Below are 27,269 nucleotides of genomic sequence, written 5' to 3'. Positions count from 1 at the left end.
TGCATGTGGAGGTCACTGGGGGCTGGTCTCCACCTTCTACCTTGCTCAGGGCGGGGCAGGCTCTCTTGTTCATGCTTGTGTGTTGTAGGTGGCTTCTGGGGAATCTCCTATCTCCATCTCCCTTCTCATTATAGGTGTGTTGAGATTGCAGATGCATACTACTGGGATCAGCTTTTTGGGGGGGATGGGTTGGAGGTTGAGATAAGGTCTCACTCTAGCCCAGGCTGGCCTTGAACTCACAGCCTCCCAAGTGATGGGATTAAAAATATGCGTCACTATGCCATGGGTCTGGATTTTTTCTTTTTTTGAGGTAGGGTTTCACTGTAGCCCAGGCTGACCTGGAATCCACTATGGGTGGCCTCCAACTCATGGCGATCCTCCTACCACTGCCTCCCGAGTGGCTGGGATTAAAGGTGTGCACCGCCACGCCCAGCTGTTTTTGTTTTTCTGAGACAGGGTCTCATGAACAGGCCATATAGCCAAGGATAACCTTGAACTTCTGGTCCTCTTGCCTCCATCACCCAAGTGTTGGGATTACAGGCATGGACCACGATGCCTGGTTTATAGGGTGTTGGGGATGAAACCCAGGGTTCTGTGCATGCTAGACAAGCACCTCTCAACTGAGCTACATCCCCAGCCCCCTTCTTTGCTTTTCTGTAATTTCATGAATATACTGATCTGTCTTTACTGAGCTAGTGCACTTTTATGATGGAAATTGTATCCTGTAAATGATTTATTATTTTATTACTAGAGCAGAGCACATCACTTACAGAAACGATTTATAATGACAGCTGACAGCTTAAGTGGAAAACAAACACTTTCCTGGCCCGATTCAAGTTCCCTTCAGTTTTCAGAATTAGTTACTCACTGATGAAGATCCTCTCATGCTTTTTCCTGAACAGAAACATATTTTTTTAAGAGATGAAAATGTATTGTTGGGGCTGGGAAGATGGCTGAGTGGTTTAAGGCACTTGCTTGTAAAGCCTGTCGACCAAGGGTTCGATTCCCCCAGAACTCACAGAAAGCTAGGTGCACAAAGTGATATGTGTGTCTGGAGTTCCTTTACAGTGGTAAAAGGTCTTGGCGTGCCCAGACTATCTTTCTCTCTCTCATATTAAAAAATAAATAAATAAATGAGATAATACAATATGTGATCATTAACAACCCACTTGTACCTGTGACATTTTTATCACGTATTAGTCATAGACATTTTTCCTTGTCCCACCTCAACTACCCTCGCCAGGTAGCTGCTCTCCAACTCATTCACCTGCCCTTAAGGTGAACTGTTTCCACTTAGTCACTGTTATGTATGGTGTTTTTTGGACCTAGTATTTTTACATTTTGTGAATACACATATGCGTGTGCATATGAGGCAGTTTAGGGTTAGCCAGGCCCTCAAAAGTAAAAGTGACAAATTTCCTTGAGCCTGTAAGGGAGTTTTCCTTGTCATCTTTTCCCTAAATGAGTCCTCACAGCCTCACTTTGCTACAGATGAAAAATGTCAAAAGAAGCCAGGCATGGTGGCGCACGCCTTTAATCCCAGCACTCGGAAGGCAGAAGTAGGAGGAGCACTGTGAGTTCAAGGCCACCCTGAGACTACAAAGTGACTTCCAGGTCAGCCTGAGCAAGAGTGAGACCCTACCTTGAAAAACCAAAAAAAAAAAAAAAAAAAAAAAAGTCAAAAGAGGTCCTCTTTCCTAGAAGTGCAAATGGGATCACTCTTTTCCTTGACACCTGGCATGGGGGTGGATTGACTTCTCAGCCCCCATACACTGAATCCCCATAAAAGTTCCTGATTAGAGCGACTTTCCCTGCTATAGACCCCTCCACAAGGGAGCTTTACCTGCCATGATGGGGTGGTTCTTCCCCATCTTTGGACCCCCCCCCCCATGGTACAGCAGCGCTCCCTTCTCGTTAGCTCTATGGTGAAATCTTTCTCAACTTCACCTCTGTGGTTGGTGGATTTCATTTGTTGAATTCATAAGCCAAGAACCTGGAGGCCAACTGACTCAGTGGAAGTTTTTTAAAAATATTTGTTTTGGGCTGGAGAGTTGGCTTAGCGGTTAAGCACTTGCCTGTGAAGCCTAAGGATCCTGGTTCGAGGCTCGATTCCCCAGGACCCACGTTAGCCAGATGCACAAGGGGGCGCACACGTCTGGAGTTTGTTTGCAGTGGCTGGAAGCCCTGGCGCGTCCATTCTCTCTCTTGCTCTCTGCCTCTTTCTCTCTCTCTCTCTCTCTCTGTGTCACTCTCAAATAAATAAAGAAAAATAAACAACAACAAAAAAATAAAGGCGTGTGCCACCAGGCCTGGCCAATAAAGACTTTTTTAATTTATTTATTTGAGAGTGACAGACAGACGGAGACAGAGGCGGGGGGGGGGGGAGAGAATAGGCGTGGCAAGGCCTCCAGCCACTTGAAGTGAACTCCAGATGCATGCGCCACCTTGTGCATCTGGTCCTGGGGAATCGAGCCTTGAGCCCCAGGTCCTTAGGCTTCACAGGCATCTCTCCAGCCCTCAGTGGAAGTTTTGAGTGACTGTGACCATCCAGTACCCTAACTCCTGGGTTACAGCTCAACCAAGAGCTGAGAAAAGCTCCATTGTTCTCAAAGACACCCCAAATTCCTATATCACATATATGTGAATAATTATGTATAAACTACGTATATTATATACACCAAAGTTAAGATAAGTATATTTGTTATTTTGTGGTACAAATATTATTATTTTAAAAGTTGGTATGTAATATCAGAAGCAAATACAGAAAAATGTGTATCTGGGGCTGGAGGGATGGCTTAAAGGTTAAGATGCTTGCCTGCCCAGCCAAAGGACCCAGGTTTAATTCCCCAGGACCCATGTTAGCCAGATGCACAAGGGGGCACACACATCTGGAGTTTGTTTACAGTGGCTAGAGGCCCGGGCACTCCCATTCTCTCTCTCCTTCTGTCAAATAAATAAATAATAAGATATGTACGTGTGGTAGATGCACAGAAATTCTTTTGTGGTTTTGTTATTTTTTAAAAATAATTTGTATTTATTTGAGAAAGAGAGAGAGAAGGAAAGAGACAGAGAGAGAATGGGCACACCAGGGCCTCCAGCCACTGCAAACGAACTCCAGACGCATGTGCCCCCTTGCGCTTTCATCTGGCTTTACGTAGGTCCTGGGGAATTGAACCTAGGTCCTTTGGCTTTGCAGGCAAGTGCCTTAACTGCTAACCCATCTCTCTAGCCCCTATCTTCTGTGGTTTTGTTGTTTTGATTTCAAGATTAAACAATTAAAAATGGCAGGGGAGATCCCTCAATGGATGAAATCGTGCGAGTGTGAGGGCCTGAGTTCGGATCCCCAGAACCCACCAAAACGTTGGACGCTACAGTGGTCACCTGTAATCCAGTGGGTCTGCAGCAAGATGGAAGGCAGAGTAGCAAGGTTTCCCAGAAGCTCCTGCGGCCAGCTAGCCTGGAGAACGCAGCAGTGAACAGCAAGAGACCCTGCCTCAAGCAAGGAGGGAGGCGAGGAGCCGTGCCCAAAGTTGTCCTCCGACCTCCACACCAGCACAAACCAACCTGCGCGCGCGCGCACACACACACACACACACACACACACACACACACACACGGGCATGCGTGCGCATGCGCTCACGCACGCAATTAAAAACAATTTAAAAGAAGGGTGGAAATGATGTGCAGCCACTCGCTGTGAATACTTAATGAGCGAAGCCTCATGAAGTGGAACCCGCTGGGGGAGGGCAGGGCTTGTTTAGTAAGTCCCCCGATGCTCAGAGAGCAGTGCAGGCGCTGGGAAGTGGCCCAGGGGACGGCTAACATCCACTGAGGATCACGGGCAGGCCCAGTTCTCTGTGCTTTGTGTGCAGTGTTGAATTTTAATGAAAGTGAGGCAACAGTAAGAATGAACTGTATTTGCTGGCACACATGTGCTAAAATGCTTGTTGTAATTACAGAATAGAATAAACATACTAGAAATAAAGCCAGCAAAGTAGGTGTTGCCGGCAGGATCGCATTGCTGGTAGAAATCACCCGACCAAGAGCAGCTTGTGGGGGAAAAAAAAAGAGGTTCATTTTGGCTTACAGGCTCGAGGGGAAGCTCCACAATGGCAGGGAAAATGATGGCATGAGAAGAGAGTAGACATCGCCCCCTGACTAACATAAGGTAGACAACAGCAACAGGAGAGTGTGCCAAACATTGGTAAGGGGGAACTGGCTATAACACCCCTAAGCCCGCCCCGCAAAATACACTGTCTCCAGGATGCGTTAAGTCCCAAATCTCCATTGGCTTGGGACCTAGCGTTCAGCACACCTGAGTTTATGGGGGACACCTGAATCAAACCACCACAGTATGAGAAACAAACTGGAGAACACACTCGGAGGGCCCAGCCCCAGTCCCCAGGCTGGCAATGCAAACGCATTGTGTTGGACACACATTTAAACTGGGCGATGAGCTGAGGGCAGAGAGATGTGGCTGTCTAAAAGCTTGGTTGGGTGCCCAGCTGGAGCTGGGCATCAGGGAGCTATTTTCCTGCACAACGATCTCCACGTGTGGCTGTGCAAGCCTGCCAGTTATTGCCTAAACTTTCTGATTTATCTCTCCTTTCTCTTCTGAAGCTCAGTCCTAAAACTCCCAACAACTGTTTTTTTTTGTTGTTGTTGTTTGCTTGGTTTTGTTCCATTTTCAGACAGGGTCTCATTCTGGGGCCCAGACTGGTCTCGAACCCACAATCCTCCTGCTTTGCTCTTCCGAGTGTTGAGATGACTGGCATGCATCACCGTGCCTAGTAGAGTCTTGTTTGAAAGATAAGTGTGTTGTATATTTTACAGGTAGGCCCTCAAGTCAAAGAGTACAATATCTATAAGAAACTATTTCCTCTTCACTCTTGTTCTCACCCATTTTCTTCCCAGAGATGACTTGCTTCTAGTTTTCCTCCTACCCCCCATCTCCCTTCCTCATCACCATCATCATCACATTATTTTGGTGGTGCTAGGATCAAACCTATGGATTCCATATGCTAGACAAAGGCTCTAATAGTAAACCACACCCCCAACCCTTTTTTCAGTTTCTTGTCTGTCATTCAGAGACGCTTGTGTTTTCTATAACAGAGTTCTTTTTGTTTTGTTTTTCTTTTTGGAGGTAGGGTCTCACTTTTTAGCCAAGCTGACCTGGAATTTACTCTCTAGCTCCAGGATGGCCTTGAACTCACAGTAGTTCTCTTACCTCTGTCCTCCCCACGCCCCCCCCCACACACACTGAGATTAAAGGAGTGAGCCACCATGCCCAGCTTGGACGTATAGTTTTTGCCCTGAACAGTAATGTTACTTTTAGAGTCTGTATCAGCCCATAAAGGACTTTCAGCCACTCCACTTAACAGTTGCGTGGCGTCCCACTCTATAAATGCGCTATCTAATTCATTGTTGCCTACTTTTCTGCATTTACAATCTGGGTGTGCCTGTGGGATACATTCCCAGAGGGGAATTGCTGGAGCAGAGGGTATGTGAATCTGGCTTTATCTCATAGCTATTTACCAGATTGTTTTGAGGGTTACACCAGTTTATACTACCACCAACAATGTACACTGTCCCCAAGCCTTGCCAAGTGACAGCATGTTATCCAATTTTTTTTTTTTTGTCAATTGGATGGTGAAAACGGAATTGTATTTGAATGAATTAATGAGCCAAGCCCTGAGCTCTGAAGAAGACACACTGCTAAAAACAGGGAAGGAGGCTTATAACACGCCCTCCAAGGCTAAGGGAGCAACATTGCAGAAAGACTATAGGAGCCACAGAGTGGGAAGGAGTATCTTGAGGTACTGTCTGCTCCCCAACCCCCCGGCAAGAGACTGGTACATTCACCTATAACCCCACTGAGGAGGATCCTCAGTGGAATGGGGGCAGGGAGAGGAGACATAAGAGTATAACCTGATGGGAATATGACCAATACGTGACATGTTCATACAATCAAAGTTCACAATTAGAATGCAAAGCAAACCCTCGCCCAAGGGGCTAAACCTATCTGCCCCTATGAAAATGAATATGAATAAACCTGAAGTCAGACACCCCACTGACACACCATCCAGCAGAGCGCTTTGTGGGGTGCTGGCATGGGGGTGGCATGAAGGATACAATGGTCGTCGATGCTGGTCAGCGTGAAGCGCGTGTTGGAGAACCGAGCGAAGCCATCACGGTACAGCCAGGCCCGCAGCGGGATGTACTGAGGCAAAGTTGGGAGGAAGAAAGGAAGGAAAAAAGAAAGGAAGGAGGCGCATATAGCACTTCCTAACTCCTGTGCCTGCCTTCTCTTCGTGCGGAAGGCCCTTCCATCTTCCCACAGCAGCCTTCAACCATCTACTCCACTCTGTCATCTGGCTTTGGCTCTCCGCCCTCCTTCCCTGGGAGGTGCAGAAGGGAACAGAAGATGGACTTCTTCTCTGCTCTCCTACCACATGAGGTGTGTGTGTCCATGCACCCAGCTCAGAATCGCATATCAAGAAGGTTTAAACATGTGCTGGATAGGCAGATGAATGGATGGATGGATGGATGGATGGACAGGCAGGGGAGGGAATACAGCAACTCATTAAGAGGGTTAGAAAAGGGTCTGGGGCCAAGATATCTGGATTTGAATCCTAGTTCTCTCACTCACTGTGTGTGACCTTGGGCAAGTCTCTCAACCTCTCTCTCTGACTCTGTCTCTATCTCTGTCTCTCTCTCGGTGTGTGCACACATCATATGTATGTAAGTGTGTTCTTGTTCATATACTTGAGTTTGGGTGCCAGTGCAGGTGTGGAGGTCAGAGAACAGCTTTTTGGTCAGTCTTCACTTTCTACCTCTTTACAAAATATTTTAAGCCGGGCATGGGGGCGCACGCCTTTAAACCCAGCACTCGGGAGGCAGAGGTAGGAGGATCGCTGAGAGTTCGAGGCCACCCTGAGAAAACATAGTGAATTCCAGGTCAGCCTGAGCTAGAGTGAGACCCTTCCTTAGAAAACCAAAAAAAAAATAATAAAATAAAATAAAATTATCTATTCATTTGAGAGAGGGAGGGGGCAGATCTATATATAGAGAGAATGGGTGTGCCAGGGCCTCCTAACTACTGTAAAGGAACTCCAGACGCATGCACCACCTTGTGCATCTGGCTTTATGTGGGTACTGGGGAATCGAACTTGGGTTCTTTGGCTTCCCTGGCAAATGCCTTAACCACTAAGCCATCTCTCCAGCCCCCTTTCTACCTCTTTTGAGGCAGGGTGTCTGGTTGTTGGTTTCTACTACATGCACCAGGCTAGCAGATCTTTGAGCTTCTGGCGAATGCTCCTATCTCTGCCTCCCATCTTGCTGTAGGCATTTTGGGATTCAGGAAGCTCACCACAGCTTCTGGCTTTACATGGATTCTGGGGATTTGAACTCAGGTACTCAGGCTTGCATGGCAAACACTTTATCCACTGAGCCATCTCTCCAGGCCTCTGATATGTTTTTGCTTTTGCTTTTTTGAGACAGGGGTCTCTCTATGTAACTCACTAGCTGGGGTGGTGTTGTAATTTGAATGTGAAATACCTCCCAGGGGCTCACTTGGCCGGCAGTTGGTAGCACTGTTTGGGAAGGTTGGGGAACCTGAGGAGGCACAGCCTTGCTGCAGGAAGTGGGTGACTAGAGTTTTATAGACCAGCCACACTTCCTGTTCCCCTCTCTCTCTGCCTGGCTACAATGTGACCAGCCAGCTTCTCACTCCTGCTGCCAAGCCTTTCCCACCATGGCAGACTATATCCCCTAGATCTATAAGCCAAAATAAAACCTTATTTTCTTAAGTTGCATCCTGTTGGGTATTTGGTCACAGTGACCCAACAAACTAACGAACGCAGGTGGGTGACACTGCCCTGTCCCTCCATGTCCCTGTGCTCCAGCAGCAGCAGACAACTAGGCAAGCTCACGTGGAGGAGGCCTGGCCATGGTGGACAACTCACCGACATGACCAGGACGTAGACACGCAGGTCAAACTTGCGGCCTGTTGGGCAGAGGAGGGATTGATTTGACTGTTAGACTCTGTGTTGGATTCCAGGATAGAGCAGGGCACAGATGGAAGACAGGACCTGCTTGTAGGCAGCTGCCAGCTCCACCTCACAAGGCCCTGGCGGAGTGGGGTGCGGGAGTCAGTGTTGGGGAGTGGCTGCAGGCCTCGTAGCTGGGGAGGGCCCTGTGGGAGGTGGGGCGGGCCCAGCCCAGGGTGCTGAGGCCTTCTGGCTGGATCAAGGCCCAGACAAGCTTGGGCCTTAGGGGAGGGGAAGGAGATGAGGCGAGCCATGTGGCAGGGGACAGGACATGCATAGATGAGGTAGGCCGGGTGGAAAGGCCAGGCTATGTGCACATAAGGACAGCAAAGTAGGCAGGGCCGTCTCACCGCCTATCAGGTAGGGATTTTCGATGTACCGCTGAGCCACGTAGTTCTCCACGGGCAGCTCATCTTTCTGATCATCAGAACACCTCGTGTCCTAGTTGTGAGAACACTGGTCATGAACATTTCGCAAGCACGTTCTGTGTACCGGGCCTCGTGCTAGATACTGTATGTGGGGTACCTTATTTGACCCTTAATTCGGTCCCCTTAGGTAAGTAGTCACGTCCTTCCCATTTTACAGATGAGCACCAGCAACACAGAGGTATGTCTACTGACTTGTCTAAGGCCACACAGCTGGTGGCTGATACCACTGTGGTGTGAACCCAGCGCCATTCAGGTCGAAAGTCTGAGCGGTTAACTTCTACACCGCGCTGCCCAGAGGACAGCCACTGGCCACGGGTGGCGATTGAATTTACATTCATATTGGTTAAAAGAAAATTCCATGCTGCGACGTGGACAACACTTGAAGTCAATGGCTGAGGGAGGTAACTGGGGACCAAAGGACCCACGCAGTACAATCCCACTTCCAGGAGCGGAGTCAGATGTCCAGAGGCAGAAGAGTGGCCGGGGGCGGCCCAGGGGGTGGAGTTTTAGTTTAGGGGTGCGCAAACAACCTGGAGCTGGGGTGGTGAGGGCTGCCCACACCCATGCACGGAGTGCTTGTGAACATACGCCTAAACATGGCGGCAACAGGAAACTTATCTAATGTGGCCCTTACTCCACTCGGAGGGTGCTGGCAATGGGGTCCAGGGCTTTGTGCCTGCTGGGGGTGGGCCCCACCCCCAGCCTCTTCCTCTTCTAGAGCAGGTGAAATTTTAAGTCTTTTACGAAGTTATTTGTGTGTGTATGAGTTTCCGTGACAGCGCGGGGTCCTGCATGCTACAGCGCATGTGGGGAGGTCAGAGGGCAACTGTCAGGTCACTCCGCGCCTGTGCACCTCAGCTGAGCCAGGGTGACCCACCCTGGGCGTCTGGCTCTGCTGCTCTCTGCTATACTAGTTAAGAACTTCCAGGAAATTCTCCTGTCTCTTGCTGCGTCAGCGTTCTGGAATTGTAGAAACCCACCAAGGCTTTTTACATAGGGTGGGTCTGGGGATTGAACTCAGGCACTCAGCTTGAGCAGTAAGTGATTTATCAACTGAACCTTCTCCCTAGCCTATGAATAAAATTTAAAAAAAAAATTAAATGTAGCCCAAATAAGCAAACTCAACCCATCGGTGAGCTGGGGATGTAGCTATGTTCTAGAGTGCTTGCCTAACATGAACAAGACACTGGTCCATCCCCAGTAAAGACGGGAGGGAGGGAGGGAGGGAGTTCATGGGCTGGGAGACAGCTTAGTCAGCAAAGCACTTAACACGCAAGCACGAGGAAGTGCGTTTGACCCCAGCACCGACATGAAGCACGGACATCCTGGTGTACACTTGTATTTCCAGTGCTAGGGAGGCAGAAACAGGAGGGTTCTTAGGCCTAGCTAGTCTAGCCAAATCAGGGAGCTCAGGTTCAGTGAGAGATACGAGAAAGTGATTTGAGGAAGATACTCCATGCTGACCTCTTGCCTCTACACACACAGACACACACAGACACACACACACACACACACACACACACACACTCTTCCAGGGCACCAGTGCCTGACAAGAGTACAGCGATCACCCCTGCCACCACTGTACTTGTGTGACACGGTCCTCCAAGAGAAACAACAATGGCCATCTTTGTCAGGAGCAGCGGTGATGACCACACAGGACTTGCAGGGTTGGGCCTGACATGCCTGCACAGGAGGAGGAAGGGTCAGGGGCTCCGTCCATGTGACTACGGGGAATTTTTGTCCATCCTGGGACGGGACTTTTTGATGCTACGGTCACTGTGGGGTCTCCACGCTCCCGTAAGCATCCCTCACCCCGGCTCTGTAAGGAAGCCCAACAAACTCATTTGGTCACCAGGGTGAACTTCGGTGGACATGGCCTTGAGCACGTCGCGAGTGGCCTGTCTGGGAGAGCAAGTGCTCACTGCCTTCTCTCCAGAAGAGTACATGCAACGAAAGTTCTCGCATGGTGCTAGCAGCCCGGAGGACAGTGGCAGCCCCTGGGCCATCCCCCCGTCCCTACTCACCTGCTCGGGGGTCAGCAACACTCTTTAGGGAACCCACCTCCAGCCCTACAGGTCATTTCTGGCCCCTTGTCCCCTTCGCTGTGACCTTATGAGGAACTCTAGTCCAAAGGTCAGGGTCACACACTCACTGGGTTCACACACCCACCCACCCCATGGTGGGAGCTCTGGGACTCAGGGCTCTGGCTGTCCTGACAGAGCCCCCCTCCTGCCCAGCCACAGCACTGACCTGGGCAGCGGTGCCTCCCATTCCTAGGTGCCACCACCCTGCCTCTACTCACGTGACTACTTGAAAGGTTGGTATTGGCACGAGCAGGCTGGGCCTCCAGGCTGGGCAGCTTCTTGCTGGCAGTGCCCTGGCAGATGCATGGAGGAACCAGTATACATGTCCAAAGAGAGAGGCATTGATCAGGCACTGGCTGCTAGCCTCGAAGATCTGGGTGGTCCTCGCCACCCACCCTGTTCCGCCCCTGGCACCACCATCACCTCAAGGTTCCGAGGGTTCCAGTCATTTCCCCAAAAGTGGCAGCTGCTGAGAAGGGTCCCACTTATTAACACATCACCTCCTCAGTCAGCACTCCCCATTTCCCGGGGCACTGAAAGGAGCAGTAGCTTGCCCAGGGCCCCAGAGCTATTGAGGGGTAACGTTAAGACTGGAACCCAGGGCTGGAGAAATGGCTTAGCGGTAAGGCACTTGCCTGTGAAGCCAAAGGGCCTAGGTTCAATTCCCCAGGACCCACATAAGCCAGATGCACAAGGTGGTGCATGCGTCTGGAGTTCATTTACAGCGGCTGAAGGCCCTGGCATGCCCATTCTCTCCCCATTTATTTCTCTCTCAAATAAATAAAGGGGGGGAAAAAGACTTAAACCCAAACCATCTGTTTCAGAGCTGTTGCCAGTACTCCAGGGAAGGAAGATGAGGCCTCCTCCTGCAGGGCGGAGCTTGGGGATACCCGAGGGGTCGACTTACCTTTCTCCAGTCCATGATGTCCTTCAGCTTCCTGAAGAGGAAGATGCCCTTCCCCTGAGAGCGTGCCACCTGGAGTCAGTGGGCCCAGAAAGGCAGCTTTTAAGTTGGTGGTCCCTTGCTGGGGGCCCTGTACCCAGGCATCCTCCCCAACACTTCTCTGTGTCTATCTCCCCTGGCCCCCAGCAACGCCCAGCGGAATGCCCACCTTGGGACCCCCCGGGGCTGGAGGAGGAAAGCAGGCAGGATTTTACTCACCAAGACCTACATTTGCATGAATCATGCAAGAGAACAGATAATTAAAAACCCATTTCTAATAGTCCTGGGAACACATCATCCAATTCTTTTTTTGGAAATCAATTTGCCTTCCTAATTAGGTTTTGCTTCGGCTAACACTGAAACCAGTCTGCCTTTGCCGCGCCCTGCCGTGGATGAATCACGGCTTCCCAGAGGTCAGGGCCTGGGGGAGTCTTTGATCACCTGCAGCGGTATCATGTTGTGTGTGTAAGGGTCCATAGAGACCACCTACAATGCTTCCATGCCTGGCCTTGCACGCCTGCAGTGCCAGGATGCTCACTGCCCTCTCCTCACACCCATAACCATTGCATTGCAGGATAGCTTTGCTTAGCAGTCATCTTAAAGGTGTATTAAGCCGGGTATGGTGGTGCACGCTTTTAATCCCAGCACTCAGGAGGCAGAGGTAGGAGGATTGCTATGAGTTTGAGGCCAACCTGGAATTACAGAATGAGTGTCAGGTCAGCCTGGGCTAGAGTAAGACCCTACCTTGGGGAAAAAAAAAAAAAGGTGTATTAGATGCCTCCTGTGTGATAGCACTGTGTGTGTGTGTGTGTGTGTGTGTGTGTGTGTGGTCAAGGATCAAATCCAGAACCTCACACATGCTAGACAAGCACTCTACCATGGAGCTACAGCCCCACCCCCAGGCTTTATGCTGTATCTGTCACTTAGATGTCATTAGTTTTCATAGTCTAAACTGAGCTGAAAAGTTTACCCTTCTGGCCTCACTTCCATGGCCTCTGAGAACAAGTCTCATTGGCTCCTGGACACTTGAGCAATCCTTTAGTTATCTGAGCTGTTGAGCGGGTTGGCCTCAGTCACCTTTTCTCCAGCATGAATGCATCCAGAGAGAGACAAGCCTCCTTCCCTTCTGTTCTCTGAGCATTGCCCAGATGGCCCACCAGAGGCTCACGACACAAGCCAGGCGTGGCTGTGCGGGTTGTCCACTGCTCCGGGGGGGCTCCTGCTCTCCGCCATGCTGTGCACCTTAATTCAGGACTCTGTGTGCCTGGTGAGGCACAGGTAACAGCTCAGGGGCAGACAAAGTACTCTGGGTCTTTGAGTTTTGTTTCTCCAAATAGGGTCGAGGCTGTCCTCAAAGTTGTGATCTTCCTGCCTCTGTCTCCTTAGTGCTGGGATGACAGGCATATGCCGCCACACCTGCTTGTGTCTAGTGATTTTGGAAAACAACTAGTCTGTGAAGTTCAAGGGCTCACATAAAAGAGCTGAAAGTGGGGCTGGAGAGATGGCTTAGTGGTTAAGGTGATTGCCTGTGAAGCCTAAGGACCCAATTTTGACTCCCCAGATCCCACATAAGCCAGACACGCAAAGGTGAGGCAAGTGCACGGTTGCAAATGCCCACTAGGTGGCGCAAGCGTCTGGAGTTTGATTTCAGTGGCCGAGGCCCCGGCACGCCAATTCTCTCTCTCTCCAAAATAAAACATAAAATTAAAATTAAAAAAAAGACACCTAAGGTCATCTCCTGGCCTCCACACATGAGTATACACACACACACACACCTACACACATGCACATACACCCACACACATGCACACACAAGTAAAACAGACAATAGCAAGTATAGCAAGTGTTGGACATTAGGTGGAGAGACTAGAACTCTTCTGCACTGCTGGTGGGTGTGAATACTGTTTGCAAGCTGCATGGTAGCACTGCACAGCTGAACAGAGGCATCTCTCGTCCTGCACCCCGCAGCCCCTCCTCCACTGAAACATGCACGTGTGTGCACCTGGAGACGTGGACAAGGGCATCCACAGGAGCACTCTTCATAACAGGGTTAAACGGAAACTCCCCCCTCCCGAATGGAATATTTATCCAATAAAATCATACAAGAAGTAGTAAGTTTGACAGTTACAGTATAGGACGAATCACATGATTGTAATTTGGAGGGAAAGAAACTAGGCACAATGTGGTCACACTATGATTCTAATTACTTAAAGTACAAAATCAAGAGAGTGCCTTTGGGCTGGAGAGATGGCTTAGCAGTTAAGCGCTCGCCTGTGAAGCCTAAGGACCCCGGTTCGAGGCTCGGTTCCCCAGGTCCCACGTTAGCCAGATGCACAAGGGGGGTGCACACATCTGGAGTTCGTTTGCAGAGGCTAGAAGCCCTGGCACACCCATTCTCTCTCTCTCTCCCTCTATCTGTCTTTCTCTCTGTCTCTGTCACTCTCAAATAAATAAATAAAATATTTTAAAAAAAAAGAGTGCCTTTAACTGCTGAGCCACCTCTCCAGCCCCTAAAGTACAAAATCAAACCAAACAAATCTATACTCTTACATTGCTATGATCAAATACCTGACTACAAGCAACCTAAAGGAAGAAAGATAAATTTGGACTCATAGTTTAAGGAGAAACACTCTATCATGGCTGGAAAAGTATTGTGGCAGGTATCTCAGTCACATATGGGCATATCAAGGAGTAAAAATGAAAGTGGGGGACTGCAGAGATAGCTTAGCAGTTAAGGTACTTGCCTGTGAAGCCTAAGGACACATGATCAAATCCCCAGGTCTCACGCAAGCCAGATGCACAGTGATGCAAGTTTGCAATGTCACAAGTGCACACAAAGGGGTGCACACATCTGGAGTTCGTGTGCAGAAGCTGAAGGCCCTGGCACAGCCATTCTCTCTCCTTACCTGTCTCTCAGATAAAAAAAAAAAAGTGGTGGGGGGCACAAATGCTTGGGCTTATCTGGCTTTCTTCTTTCTCTCTTTTTATGCAGGCCAGGACACCAGTCCATACAGTGGCACCACCCACACCCAGGGTGAAGTGTCCTTCCTCAGTTAAAGCACTCGGGAAACACTCTCATAGACATACCTAGAGGTGTGTCTCCATAATGTCCTAGAACCTAAGCGTGATTAATCCAATCCAAACTAAGCATCACCAACCCACCCCTTAACTTGACACCCAAATACATTACTGTAAACCATAACATTTCAACTCTGGTCCCACAGGCTCATGGCATCTCGTAATGCAAAATAAATTGGTTTCAATCTCATAGGCTGGGGATATTATTCAGTGGTTAAAGATGCTTTCTTTCTTTTCCTTCTATTTTGTTTATAAGCAGAGAGAGAATGGGCACACCAAGGGCCTCTAGCCACTGCAAATGAACTCCAAATTCATGCTCTACTTTGTGTATCTGGCTTTATATGGGTCCTGGAGAATCAAACCTGGGTCATCAGGCTTTATAAGTGAGTGCCTTAACTGCTAAGCCATACCTCCAGCCTGAAGATGCTTGCTTTCACCCACCTCAGACATTCCCATGGCCTTAACAGCTTCAATACTGTTCACAAATCCAAAGTTTCTTCTGAGACTTTGAGGGAATTTCTTAACTGTGAGACCCTATAAAACAAGTTATATGGAACAAGTCTTTAATCCCTCAGGAGGCATAGGTAGGAGAGCTGCTGAGTCTGAGGCCAGCCTGGGACTACAGAATGAGTTCCAAGTCAGCCTGGGCTAGGCTGAGACCTTGCCTCAAAAGAGGCAAAAAAAGAAAGAAAAAAAAGTGGCAACTGGAGGGATGGCTTAGCAGTAAAGGTACTTGCCTGTGAAGCCTAGGGACCCATGTTTGACTCCCCAGATCCCATGTAAGCCAGGCACACAAGGTGATGCATGTGCAAGGTCCTGCATGTGCACAAGGTGGCACACACATCTGGAGTTCGATTGCAGTGTCTGGAAGCCCTGGCACACCAATTCTCTATCTCATCTTTTTAAAGGCAAAAAAAAGTTACATAGTTCCATTGACAGTAGCATGGAATAAACATTACCATTTCAAAAGGGAACAATGGGCATAGCTAGGAAAGATTTGCCCAAGGCAAGAGTGTGGTGGCTTGAGTGTAAAATGTCCCCCATAACCTCATGTGATTGTGATTAAGCCTCGCACTTAATCCCTGGCTACTGGAGCCTTTGGGAGGTGCAGTCTGTTGTTGTTGTTTGTTTGCTCTTCAAGGTAGGGTCTCGCTCTAGCCCAGGCTGACCTGAAATTCACTATGTAGTCTCAGGGTGTCCTTAAATTCACAGCAATCCTTTCACCATAGCCTCCCAAGTGCTGGGATTAAAGGAATGCACAACCACACCTTCAGGGAGATTATTGCTGGAGGAGGTATGTCTCTGGGGTGGGCCTTGGGATTTTACAGTCCATCCCTGCTTGCCAATACAGCAAGCTCTCTCTCTCTCTCTACTTTCTTCCTGCTACTGTGGAGATATGATACCCAGCTGTGATGGTTAAGTTTGTGTCAACTTGACGCGTTTAGGAATCCACAGACATTTCTCATAAATGGGTGTCTGAGGTGGTTTCCAGGAAGGATTAACTAAAGGAGGAATCCTTCCCCTAAGGTGAGCCCTTCCCCCAGAGTGGGCAACCCCTCTCAGAGTGGAGGAGGGGAGCTTTATCTAAGGAAGCTCTGGGGAAGGGAAGTATCCCCTCCTCCCACTGGCTGCCGGTGCTGCTTTCCAGTGTGGACTGAAGACCAGCGTGGACAGAAGAGCAGCATCTCTCCAGGATGCTTCCAGTTCTTTAATGCCAGATTGGGACTGCTGAGCCATCCAGCCTCATGGACTGAGCAGCTACCAGGTTCCTTGACTCTCAGGCCTGCAACCTTATATTGCTGGACTGCCATAAGCTAGTCCAATAAATTCCCTTTTAATACAATTCATTCTATTGGTTCTGTTCCTCTAGAGAACCCTGACTAATACACCAGCTATCTGCTCTTTTCATACTTTCTGCACCATGAGAAAGTTTCGTTCAAAACTGAGCTGGAAATAAACCCCTTTCTTCCATAGCTGCTTCTGGCTGGGAGTTTTGTCTAAGCAAATGAGAAGGTAATTGATTTCAGAAAATTGGTACTGAGAAGTTAAGCCATGGCTAAGACAAGCCTGACACTGTGGGAAGAGTATGGGAGGATTGGAACTTGGGATTAGACAATCTTTACAGTGATATAACCAGAGCTTAAGAGACCATTCTGGTGAGAGTTTGAAAGACCAAAATGAAGAGAGAAGTGTGGACTTTGGAGGCTCAACTTAGGAGGTTTCAGAGTGGGAAAGAAGACTTTTCCTGGGAACTGGGTTAGAGTCAGTTTGTATGATAGTGTGGCTGTGTTATGCCCATGACCTGAGAACATGAACAAAGCTGGATTTAGAAGTAACAGACTGGGCTAGAGAAATGGCTTAGCGGTTAAGTGCTTGCCTGTGAAGTCTAAGGACACTGGTTCAAGGGTCAATTCTCTAGGACCAACAGTAGCCAGATGCACAAGGGGGCGCATGCATCTGGAGTACATTTGCAGTCACTGGAGACCCATTCTCTCTCTCTCTCTCTCTCTCTCTCTCTCTCTCTCTCTCTCTGCCTCCTTGTCTGTCACTCTCAAATAAATAAATAAAAATTAAAAAAAAATTTAAAAAGGAGTAACAGACTGGTGTCTTCATGGAGAAAGATATGGAGCAGGAGGCTATGAACTATATAAAGGTTAGCACAGAAACAGCTGTTGAGTTCAGACCACAGAGATGGTTTCAGCTGTAATTGTTTAACAGATGATCACCACTGAGTATGGGCCGGCTGCTCTGCACTGGGATAATGGAGGAGTGTGGGTTCTTCTGAGAGGAGCGGGGGGGGGGGGGGGCTGAAGGATGGAAGCTGAAAGTGTTTCCTGCTCCCCAAAATCAGGCTTCACCCATCCTGGATAAACAAATGTGGCATTATTGCCCATCTGGTGCTGGTTTTGGCAACATTAAGGTGTAGGAAATAGCGTGTCATGAAGTCACATGGTTCTGGAGACAGCTGTTAAGGCTACACAGTGTGAAGCAGGATCAAAGTTCCTGCAAGGAGGCCCTGTGAGGTCATTGAGTGAAGGTGAACTGTAGAATTGCAGCAGATGCCCCAGGATTTTGGAGGCGTCAGGACTATGGGTGGGTCACCACAGAAAACTGCGGGCTCAGCGTAGACTCTATGCAGGAAGCCGGCAGCACAGCAGGGTGGAGTTGCCCGAGCCTTTTGGACTTTCCATCACAAGTCCCAGGTACTGGACATGGAGCTGCAGGGTCTGACGTTTTCCCTGCTGGTTTTCTAGCTGGCATGCATCTCATATTTCCTTGCTATGGACTCATTCCTCCTTTTGAAGTGGGAATGTTTGCTCTGTGTTGGAAGTATGTAACTTGTGTTTTGACTTTACAGGGCTCACAGTTAAGAGACTGTCTTGAGTCTCATGACACTTTGGACTTTTGTACAGTATTGGGACTGGTAAAGACTATGGAGTCTTTTAAAGTTGGACCTAATGCAGTTGGAATTATGGGATGGTCATGAGTCTATTGGGCCAGAGGTAGAGTGTGGTGGCTTGAATGTGAAACGTCTCACATAGCCTCATGTGACTGTGACTGAGTCTTGTACTTAATTCTCAGCTTATGGAGCCTTTGGGGGATGTTACTAAGGGTGGGCCTTGGGATTTTATAATCCAGTACTGCTTGCCAGTGCCAGAAGAGCTCACTCTCTCTACTTCCTCCCCGGCTGCTGTGAAGATGGGATGCCCAGCTGCCTGCTGTTGCTATGTGTCCCCTGCCATGATGCAGTTTTCCTTTGAAATTATAAGCTGGAAATAAAGCTTCTCCTTCTGTCACCTGCTTCATGTTGGGTGCTTTGTCCCAGCAACAAGAAGGTAATTGCTACAAAGACCAAAACCCAATAGGGCAAATGTCAGATACTGCAGCTCCATGCCAGCATCTGGGGCTCCTGTTGGGCATCTAAATTCCCACAGCCTTGAGTATTCCTATCCTTCCAGTATGCCGCCTGCACCATACATAGTTTCTCTCTTAGGCCAGTTTCACTACCAATATGCAGATTTCTTTGGTGCCCATCCCAGAGTCCTGGTATCTACAACATCCTGAGGTCTCCATTGCAACAGACATCACCTTAAGAGCTTTACACAATGGCCTCTCAGGGCCTCTATTAAAGTTACTTTAGTGTTGCTGGGACAAACACCTGACCAGAAGAAGCTCATGGGAGGAAAGGGTCGACTTCGGGTCTATAGAAACCAGGGGAAGCATTACCATGGCAGAAGAAGCTGGCTCACTTTTCCATAGATCAACAACGGAGAGACAACGCCAATAGCCAGAAAGCAACCACCAGAACTCAAACTGCCCTTTACATACCTGGACTAAAAGATCTTCCCCCAGTGACACCTCTTCTAGCAGGCTGCTGGAGACTTAAATAGGAAACTTGACTTGTTTTTAATTATTTGCAAGCAGAGAAAAGAGAGAGAGAGAGAGAGTAGGCATGCCAAAGTCTCCAGACTCTGCAAACAAATTCCAGATGCATGCACCACTTTGTGCATCTGGATTTATGTGGGCACTGGGGAATCCAACCCTGGTCATTAGGCTTTGCAGGAAAGTGCTTTCACTGCTGAACCATCTTTCTTGCCCAGGAAGCTTAATCTTAATCTTGGATTTTTGTTTTTTTGGTTTTTCAAGGTAGGGTCTCACTCTAGTCCAGGCTGACCTGGAATTCACCATAAAGTCTTAGGCTGGCCTCAAACTTACAGCTATCCTCCTACCTCTGCCTCCCAAGTGCTGGATTAAAGGTATGCGTCCCCATGCCAGGAGGAGGAAGCTTAGTCAAAAATACCTGAATCTATAGGGCTATACATTCAAACCACCATAATCTTTTTCCAGAGGATCAAATTCTGCCACACATTACCTACCTGTCTTCAGTGGCTTTCTGGAACTTCCCCAGTTCCCTCATTCTTGTATGTTTCATGCCTATAAAACTGCAAGCCAGTTCCAAAGACCTAAGTACCACATGGTTGTTTTTCTCATAGCCAACGGCCTTGCCAATTTTCTATATTACTGTCCTCATTGTGATCAAATATCTGACAGCAAGCAACTTAAAAGAGGAAGGATATCTTTCAGGGGGGAGGATACGGTCCTCCATGGAAGGGAAGGTGGGGCTGGCTCACATCTGGGTAGGTCAGGAAGCAGAGAGGTACATGCTCAGGTGGCTTCTTCCTGTTCCCCTTTTGTATTCAGTCTGGGATTCCAGTCCACGGGGTGGTGCCACCCTCATTCAGGGTGGGTATTCCCTTGGTTTAAGTGCTCTGGAATGTATGCACATGCACACACATACACATGCACACACGCACGCACGCACGTGCACACACAAAAGGCACACTCCATCAACGCCCTGGGTGTTTATTAACCCAATCAGCTTACAATTGACATTCCCCATCACAGGTGTTTGTGAACAGGAAGGGTTTGTGTGAGGAGGGCGGCTGATGGCCTGGTTCATCCTCCATTTATGACCCAGAGGCTGCTGACTTGAGTGTTTACTTTGTAACAGTTTTTACTGTCCCTCCATAACCTGGGAACTTTTTAATGTTTTAGCTACCTTCAATTAAAAAGTATCTTTCAGTAAGGTGTGTAGCACATGCCCTTAATCCCGGCACTTAGGACAGCTAAAATAGTTCAAGCAGTTAAAGGCTGTGAGTTCAAGGCCAGCATGGTCTAGAGTGAGACCATGCCTCAAAAAAACTTCACTTTTTTATGTTTTAAATTTTTTTATTTTTTAGAGTCAGAGAGAGAGAGGGAAAGAGAGATAGAGAATGGGCGTTTCAGGGCTTCCAGTTGCTGCAAACGAACTCCAGATGTGTGTGCCCCCTTGTGCATCTGGCTAACATGGGTCCTGGGAAATTAAACCTGGGTCCTTTGGCTTTGCAGGCAAGCGCCTTAACTGCTAAGCCATCCCTCCAGCCCTCAAAAAAAATCTCTTTAAGGGCTGGAGAGATGGCTTAGTGGTTGGGGTGCTTGCCTGCGAAGCCTAATGATCCATGTTGGACTCTCCAGGTCCCACTTAAGCCAGGCACACAAGGTGACATAAGGAAGGTCACACATGCGCACAAGACGGTGCATGGTCTGGATGGAGTTCATTGCATTGGCTGGAGGCTCTGAAGTGCCAATTCTCTGTCTCTCATAAAAAAACTTAAAACCCCCAAAATGTCTTCTCAGGTTTACACCTTTTGATCTCGGAGCCCCATTCCTGACCCCTGTTGGTTGTTTCTCTTTAGTGGTCCCCCTTTTCCTCTTTCTTTGCTGACAAAGCCCACCTCCCCTGATAAAAACTGAAAAGGTTAGAAATATGGGTTTTCTCAGCTTCCCTTGTAGCTGATAGAAACCATGTGATCAATGTTAGCCAATGAGATACAAGGAGATATCTTCCTAGTGGTCCAGGGAGATTTTACTCCATGGTAACAATATTGGGGAAGGAGGGAGGGGTCAGAAAGGAGGGAAAGGGTAGAGAGGCCTAGAGTCAGACCTATGGGGTCATGCGTAGCCCTTTCCTTTTCTCCATAGAGGTGACGTCTGCAACCACAGCGCCCATCTCCTATCCTCGAGGTGACAAGCCCAAGGTCAACAGCCAGAGCACTGAGGATGCCGAGCAGACAGGGAGAACCTGGCCCTTCCTGTCTCCCTGAACATCTCTGCTTTCCTGCCAGCTTCTGGATTCCTCCTGTGAGGTAACCAGAGGTCCTTCTTGTTAAAGTCATTTTCAATAACCTTGCCACATCTGTTCCAAGAGAGGCCCTCCTGAGGGAACAAGACCCAGAAATGACAGAGTCTTCCATCCAGTGATCCCTCTGGGTCTCCTGCCAGTAAGTTACCTGGAGCTCAGGCAGATGGTAGTTTCCCAGTGGAGTCTCACATGTGCTCCAGAACCATCCAAGAGGGAAAGCCAGCATCTCGCCCTTGAACCTGGGCAAGACTTCAGGGCTGTCTGCACTCGTGTGCAGCAGAAGTGTCTTGTCTAAATTCTAGTGTGGGATCCTAAAAAGCTATACAGCCTCCACCAGCTGCCTGTCAGAGCCGTGCTGTGAGGACGCTCAGGTCACGTGGTGCGGCCACATTGTGGAGGTGGAGTCTCCCAGCCCTCAGGCCTGGTGGAGCTCCAAGATAACAGCCAGTACTTAAGTGAGGGAGCCAGCTTGGGGATGGCTCCCAACCCTCAACAGAGATGCCCGGTATTGCTGGGCACAGGTGAGCTTTTCTTGGCTTGCTGCTCAGGCTGGGGATCATGCTCTAAGAAGATACCACTGTCATTTCAAGACCCTCCCTTAGGGGAGAAAACTGGAGCACTGGCTTTCAGAGGATGGCTCCTGATGAGCACCATTTAGCAGCTGATGTTTCCTCTGATCTGGACACCACCTCACTGGAGCACCAGGAAACCTGTAACATTGGCGTTGTTATTTCTTTTATTTTTAAATTTTTTATTTATTTATTTGAGAGTGACAGAGAGAGAGAAAGAGGCAGATAGAGGGAGAGAGAGAGAATGGGCGCGCCAGGGCTTCCAGCCTCTGCAAACGAACTCCAGACACGTGCGCCCCCTTGTGCATCTGGCTAACGTGGGACCTGGGGAATTGAGCCTCGAACCGGGGTCCTTAGGCTTCACAGGCAAGCGCTTAACCGCTAAGCCATCTTTCCAGCCCATGGCGTTGTTATTTCTATCCTCAGCCAAGGAAACCAAAGAACAGAGAGGCCAGGCTTCCTGCCCAAAGCCATCAGCTAGCAGGGGGCAAATCCACTGAGGATAGTTAAACATGTGTTACTGGGGCTCACTCGACTTTTGCAAAGTGCAGTGGAGTACAAAGAATTGGGGGAAAATGTGGACCATTTCTTTATTTTATTTACTCATTTATTAGGACAAGTTTTCATGCTGTAGCTTAGGCTGGCCTGGAACTCTCAAGAAAACCTAGGCTGACATCAAACTCATAGCAATTCTGTCTCAGCCTCCAGAGTGCTAGGATTACAGATGTGAACCACTATGCATAGCTTTTAGTTTGGAGGTTTTTGTTTTTGTTTATTTGTTTTTGAGGTAGGGACTCGCTCTAGCCCAGATTGACCTGGAATTCACTATGTAGTCTCAGGGTGGCCTTGAACTCATGAGGATCCTCCTACCTCTGCTTCCTGAGTGCTGGGATTAAAGGTGTGCGCTACCATGTCTGACTTTAGTTTGGAGTTTTTGAGACAAGGTCTTGTGTATTCCAGACTAATCTTGAACTCCTGATCTGCCTGCATCCACCTCCCAAGTGCTGAGATTACAGTTATGAGCCATCACACCAGGCACACATGGAGATGAGTCTAACAATGCCTATCTTACGTGCTCAGTGTGGGGAGGAAATGCCTTTTTAGGCTTTAAAAAATATTTTTTAAGAGAATGTCTTTATTTATATTTGAGAGAGAGAAAAAAGGCAGAGAGAGAGAGAATAGGGGCACCAGAGCCTGTAGCCACTACAAGCAAACTCCAGGCCCATGTGCCGCCATGTGCATCTGGCTTTTGTGGGAACTGGGCAGTTGAACCTGGTCCTTAGGCTTCACAGGCAAGTGCCTTCAGAGCAAAGCCATCTCTTCAGCTCTTTTGTTTGTTTTGCTTTGCTTTTCAAGGCAGTGTCTCGCTGTAGTCCACTCTGCAGCCCAAGGCTGGCCTCAAATCCACACTCATGATGACCCTTCTACTTTAGGCTCCTGAGTGCTGGGACTAAAGGCATGTGCCAACACACCCAGCAGAAAGTACTTTTTTTTTTTAATGAGAGAGAGAACTGGCATGCCAGAGCCTCCAGTACTGCAATCGATCTCCAGGTGTGTGAGCTACCTTGTGCACATGCACTACCTTGTGCATGCATCACCTTGTGTGTCTGGCTTATGTGGGATCTGAAGAGTCAAATATGGGTCCTGAGGTTTCACAGGCAAGTGCCTTAACTGCTGAGCTATCTCTCCAGTCCAGAAATACTTTCACATATAAAAAGATACATTCATAGCTGGGTGTGGTGACATATGCCTTTAATCCCAGTACTCAGTAGGCAGAGGTAGGAGAATCACCATGAGTTTGAGGCCACCCTGATTTTACATAGTGAATTCTAGCTCAACCTGGACTAGAGCAACACCCTACCTCACAAAAAAAAAAAGATACATTCTTATGGAAAATAATATTTGAATGGATTGTTTAGTAAAATAAGCCATAACTTTGATTTTATACCAGCCGTGGTCACTCAAAGTCCTTGTCCGCACTGGGGACCACTTTCAGTGGGTGTCATTCATCTGGCGTTCTCCCATGAAGCCTTTTCCACTTCTTTCTGCCCAACAGACTGCAGCTAATCAACTCTTCCTGGGGCCCCTGCCCTCTGCAGAGGTCCAAGCCTTCATGGTGGCCCCATGTTACTGTGATGTGATTGACCCAGGCACTGGGCTTCAGGAGGCTAAGGGAGTCTGATGCCAGGACTTCTTTATTTTTGTTTATGTATTTGAAATCAGAGGGGGACAGAGAGGGAGAGAGATTAAGAGAGAGAATAATTGGCATGCCAGGGCCTCTTGCCACTGGAAATGAACTCCAGATGCACATGCCACTTTGTGTATCTGGCTTTTTTGTGGGTACTTGGGAATCAAACCTGGGCTTTTAACAGGTGAGCCATCTCTCCAGCCCTGCTACCAGGACATCTGTGGAAAGTTTGTGCCTTCCACAGTAACATGAAGGGGCTGGGCATGGTGGCACATGCCTTTAATCCCAGCACTTGGGAGGCAGAGGTGGGAGGATGGCCATAAATTCGATGCCACCCTGAGACTACATAGTGAAGTCCAAGTCAGCCTGGGATAGAGTGAGACACTACCTTAAAAAAAAAAGTGGGGGTGGGGAGGGAGGGAATTACCATGGGATATATTTTATAATCATGAAAAATGTTAATAAAAATTAAAAAAAAAAAGTAACATGAAGCCAGGGCATTCCTTGGTTCCCATGGTGGGTGGAGGGGTGAGTAGGTACAGGCAGAGCAGCCGTGTTGTGACTAAGAAGCCTATCAGCCAGACTGGGAAGTAGAGGTGCTGTTGAGCCACCCAATAAACTATCCCTGGCTCAAACATTCTTTTTTTCTTGTTTATTATTTATTTGAGAGTAACAGACAGAGAAAGAGGCAAATAGAGAGAAAGAATGGGCACGCCAGGGCTTCCAGCCACTGCAAACAAATTCCAGATGTGTGCGCCTCCTTGTGCATCTGGCTAACGTGGGTCCTGGGGAATCGAGCCTCGAACCGGGGTCCTTAGGCTTCATAGGCAATGCTTAACCGCTAAGCTATCTCTCCAGCCCACAAACATTCTTTTTTAAAAAAAAAAATAATTTATTTATTTGTAAGGAGAGAGAGAGAGAATGGATTGCCAGGGCTTCTAGCCACTGCAAACAAATTTCAGATGCATGTGCCACTTTGTGCATCTGGCTTTGCATGGGTACTGGGGAATCAAACCCAGTCATTAGGTTTTGCAGGCAACTATCTTAACCACTAAGCCCTCTCTCCATCCCTAGAAGGGCACACTTAATGACCATTTTCATCCACCTTATAACATTTCAGGACAGCCAGATTAACCTTCTTTCTCTAATGGTCCATTTCTCTTGGGAGTAGTGTAAGATTATTTTTCCTTTTTTAAAAGTATCTTTTTTGGGCTGGAGAGATGGCTTAGCGGTTAAGCGCTTGCCTGTGAAGCCTAAGGACCCCGGTTCGAGGCTCGGTTCCCCAGGTTCCACGTTAGCCAGATGCACAAGGGGGCGCACGTGTCTGGAGTTCGTTTGCAGAGGCTGGAAGCCCTGGTGCGCCCATTCTCTCTCTCTCCCTCTATCTGTCTTTCTCTCTCTGTCTGTCGCTCTCAAATTAAAAAAAAAAAATTATAAAGTATCTTTTTTTATTTATTTGAGAACGACAGACACATAGAGAAAGAGGCAGAGAGAGAGAGAAGGAGGGAGAGAGAATGGGCACACCAGGGCCTCCAGCAACTGCAAATGAACTCCAGATACATGTGCTACCTTGTGCATCTGGCTTACGTGGGTCCTGGGGAACACGAGCCTCGAACCAGGATCTTTAGGCTTCACAAGCAAGTGCTTAACCGCTAAACCTCTCCAACCCATCAACCATTCTTATTAAAGGAAATGCCCTAGGGTTGAAAACTTGAAAGAGGGCTAGGGAGATGGCTCAGTGGTTAAAGGCACTTGCTTGCAAAGCCTGCCACCCCAGGTTTGACTTCCAGGACCTACATAAAGCTAAATGCACAAAGTGGTGTATACATCTGGATCATTTGTAGGGGCAAGAGGCCCTGGTGTGCCCATACTCATTGTTTTTATTCTCTCTCTCTCTCTCTCTCTTGCTCTACTAAATTAAAAATTAAACTTGAATGAGAAAATTTTTTTATCTCTATTTTCACTAATGTCTAACCAGATTTTGGCATTTTCTTCTGGAATGAGTGCAGGCAGTACATCGTGGGAGTGTTGGCCATGCCTGTGACTACCAGCAAAAGAAATCACAGCCATTGTTACGTCCCAGGACCTCTGGTGCACATAGCTCAAGGCAGGGTTCATGCATTTTGTGATGGGGCCTGCTGGTAGGCCCTTTAATACTTAATGAAAAGAACAGAGGCTGTTTAAGGGTGTGTGTGGTGAATGTGAGCCTAACCCTTCTCCACTGCAGGAGACCCCAGCTCTGCCTCTCTCCACTGACTGCGCCCCACAAGGGTCCAGAGCAGGGACCTCTGACAGCATGGGGCCCCACTGGCCTAGTGGACATCTGCTGCTCAGCAGCCGGAGATTCAAACCTGCTTCTCTCCTCCCTCCCCCACTTCCCTCTGGGCAGCCCTGTTTCTCCAGGCTCATTTTCTCTCACAGGCAAAACTCTGTTATGCTTGTCTTTCTTAGTAGCTGTCTCCTGGAGGACCTAGACTAACAGTTTTTAAACCTAGTGGCTTCCTTTGTAATCAAATATATTTTGCTTTTATGGGGTTTCTTTCTTTCTTTTTATTTATTTATGTTTGACGTAGCATCTCACTCTAGCCCAGGCTGATCTGGAACTCACTTTTGAGCCCAGGCTGGCCTCGAACTCATGGTGATCTTCCTGCCATAGCCTCCCCAGTGCTGGGACTCAAGATGTGCACCACCACATCCAGCTGAAATGCATATTTTGTTTTAAAAACCAAGGGTACATAGTTATCTCAAAATTTGTGTGTGTGTATGTGTGTGTGTGTGTGTATGTGTGTGTATGTGTGTACACGCACGCGCATGCGCACGCATGTTTGTGCAAATGTGGGTACGTGCATCTAGAGGTCAGAGGACGATTTTTCAGGTCAGTTCTCACCTTTCCACCTCATTTGAGGCAGGGTTATTGCTCTTGATCCTGCTGTGAGCTTCTGGAAAATTCTCCCGCCTCTGCCTCTCATCTGCCATCGGTGTGCTGGGATGACAGACGCCTGCTACAGCTTCTTATTTTAAAATGTGTGCACGGGTAGTGTATGTACATGTGTGTAGATGCGTGTGCCCTGTGTGCACATGGAGGCCAGAGGACAGTGCCTGATGTCTTCCTCTCTCACTCATCCATATACAGAGTCTCTCTCTGAACCCACAGCTGCGGTTGTAGTAAACTTCAGCAATTCTCCAGTCTGCTCCCCATGGGACCAGGGTTATTATGGATGTGCACAGCCACACCCAGGTATTTACACG

At 48.4% G+C, this 27,269-nt stretch overlaps 1 protein-coding gene across 3 annotated transcripts in view; it reads right to left on the bottom strand.

Moving 5' to 3' along the window:
* Ttll9 (tubulin tyrosine ligase like 9) overlaps positions 1-27,269 on the bottom strand; it is a 73,161-nt gene that overhangs the window by 12,215 nt on the left and 33,677 nt on the right. For all 3 annotated transcript variants that reach the window (XM_045157229.1, XM_045157231.1, XM_045157230.1), the window contains 5 exons: positions 11,468-11,536; positions 10,779-10,853; positions 8,399-8,489; positions 7,965-8,005; positions 6,133-6,220 (listed from right to left, as the gene is read on the bottom strand). In XM_045157229.1, the coding sequence (XP_045013164.1) occupies positions 6,133-6,220; positions 7,965-8,005; positions 8,399-8,489; positions 10,779-10,853; positions 11,468-11,536 (364 nt within the window). The remainder of the gene's footprint in view (positions 1-6,132; positions 6,221-7,964; positions 8,006-8,398; positions 8,490-10,778; positions 10,854-11,467; positions 11,537-27,269) is intronic.

The sequence above is a fragment of the Jaculus jaculus genome, chromosome 8, assembly GCF_020740685.1.
Source record: "Jaculus jaculus isolate mJacJac1 chromosome 8, mJacJac1.mat.Y.cur, whole genome shotgun sequence".
NCBI classification, from domain to species: Eukaryota; Metazoa; Chordata; class Mammalia; order Rodentia; family Dipodidae; genus Jaculus; species Jaculus jaculus.
Note: the sequence above shows the minus strand (reverse complement) of the source record. Positions and strands in the feature narration are given on the sequence as shown.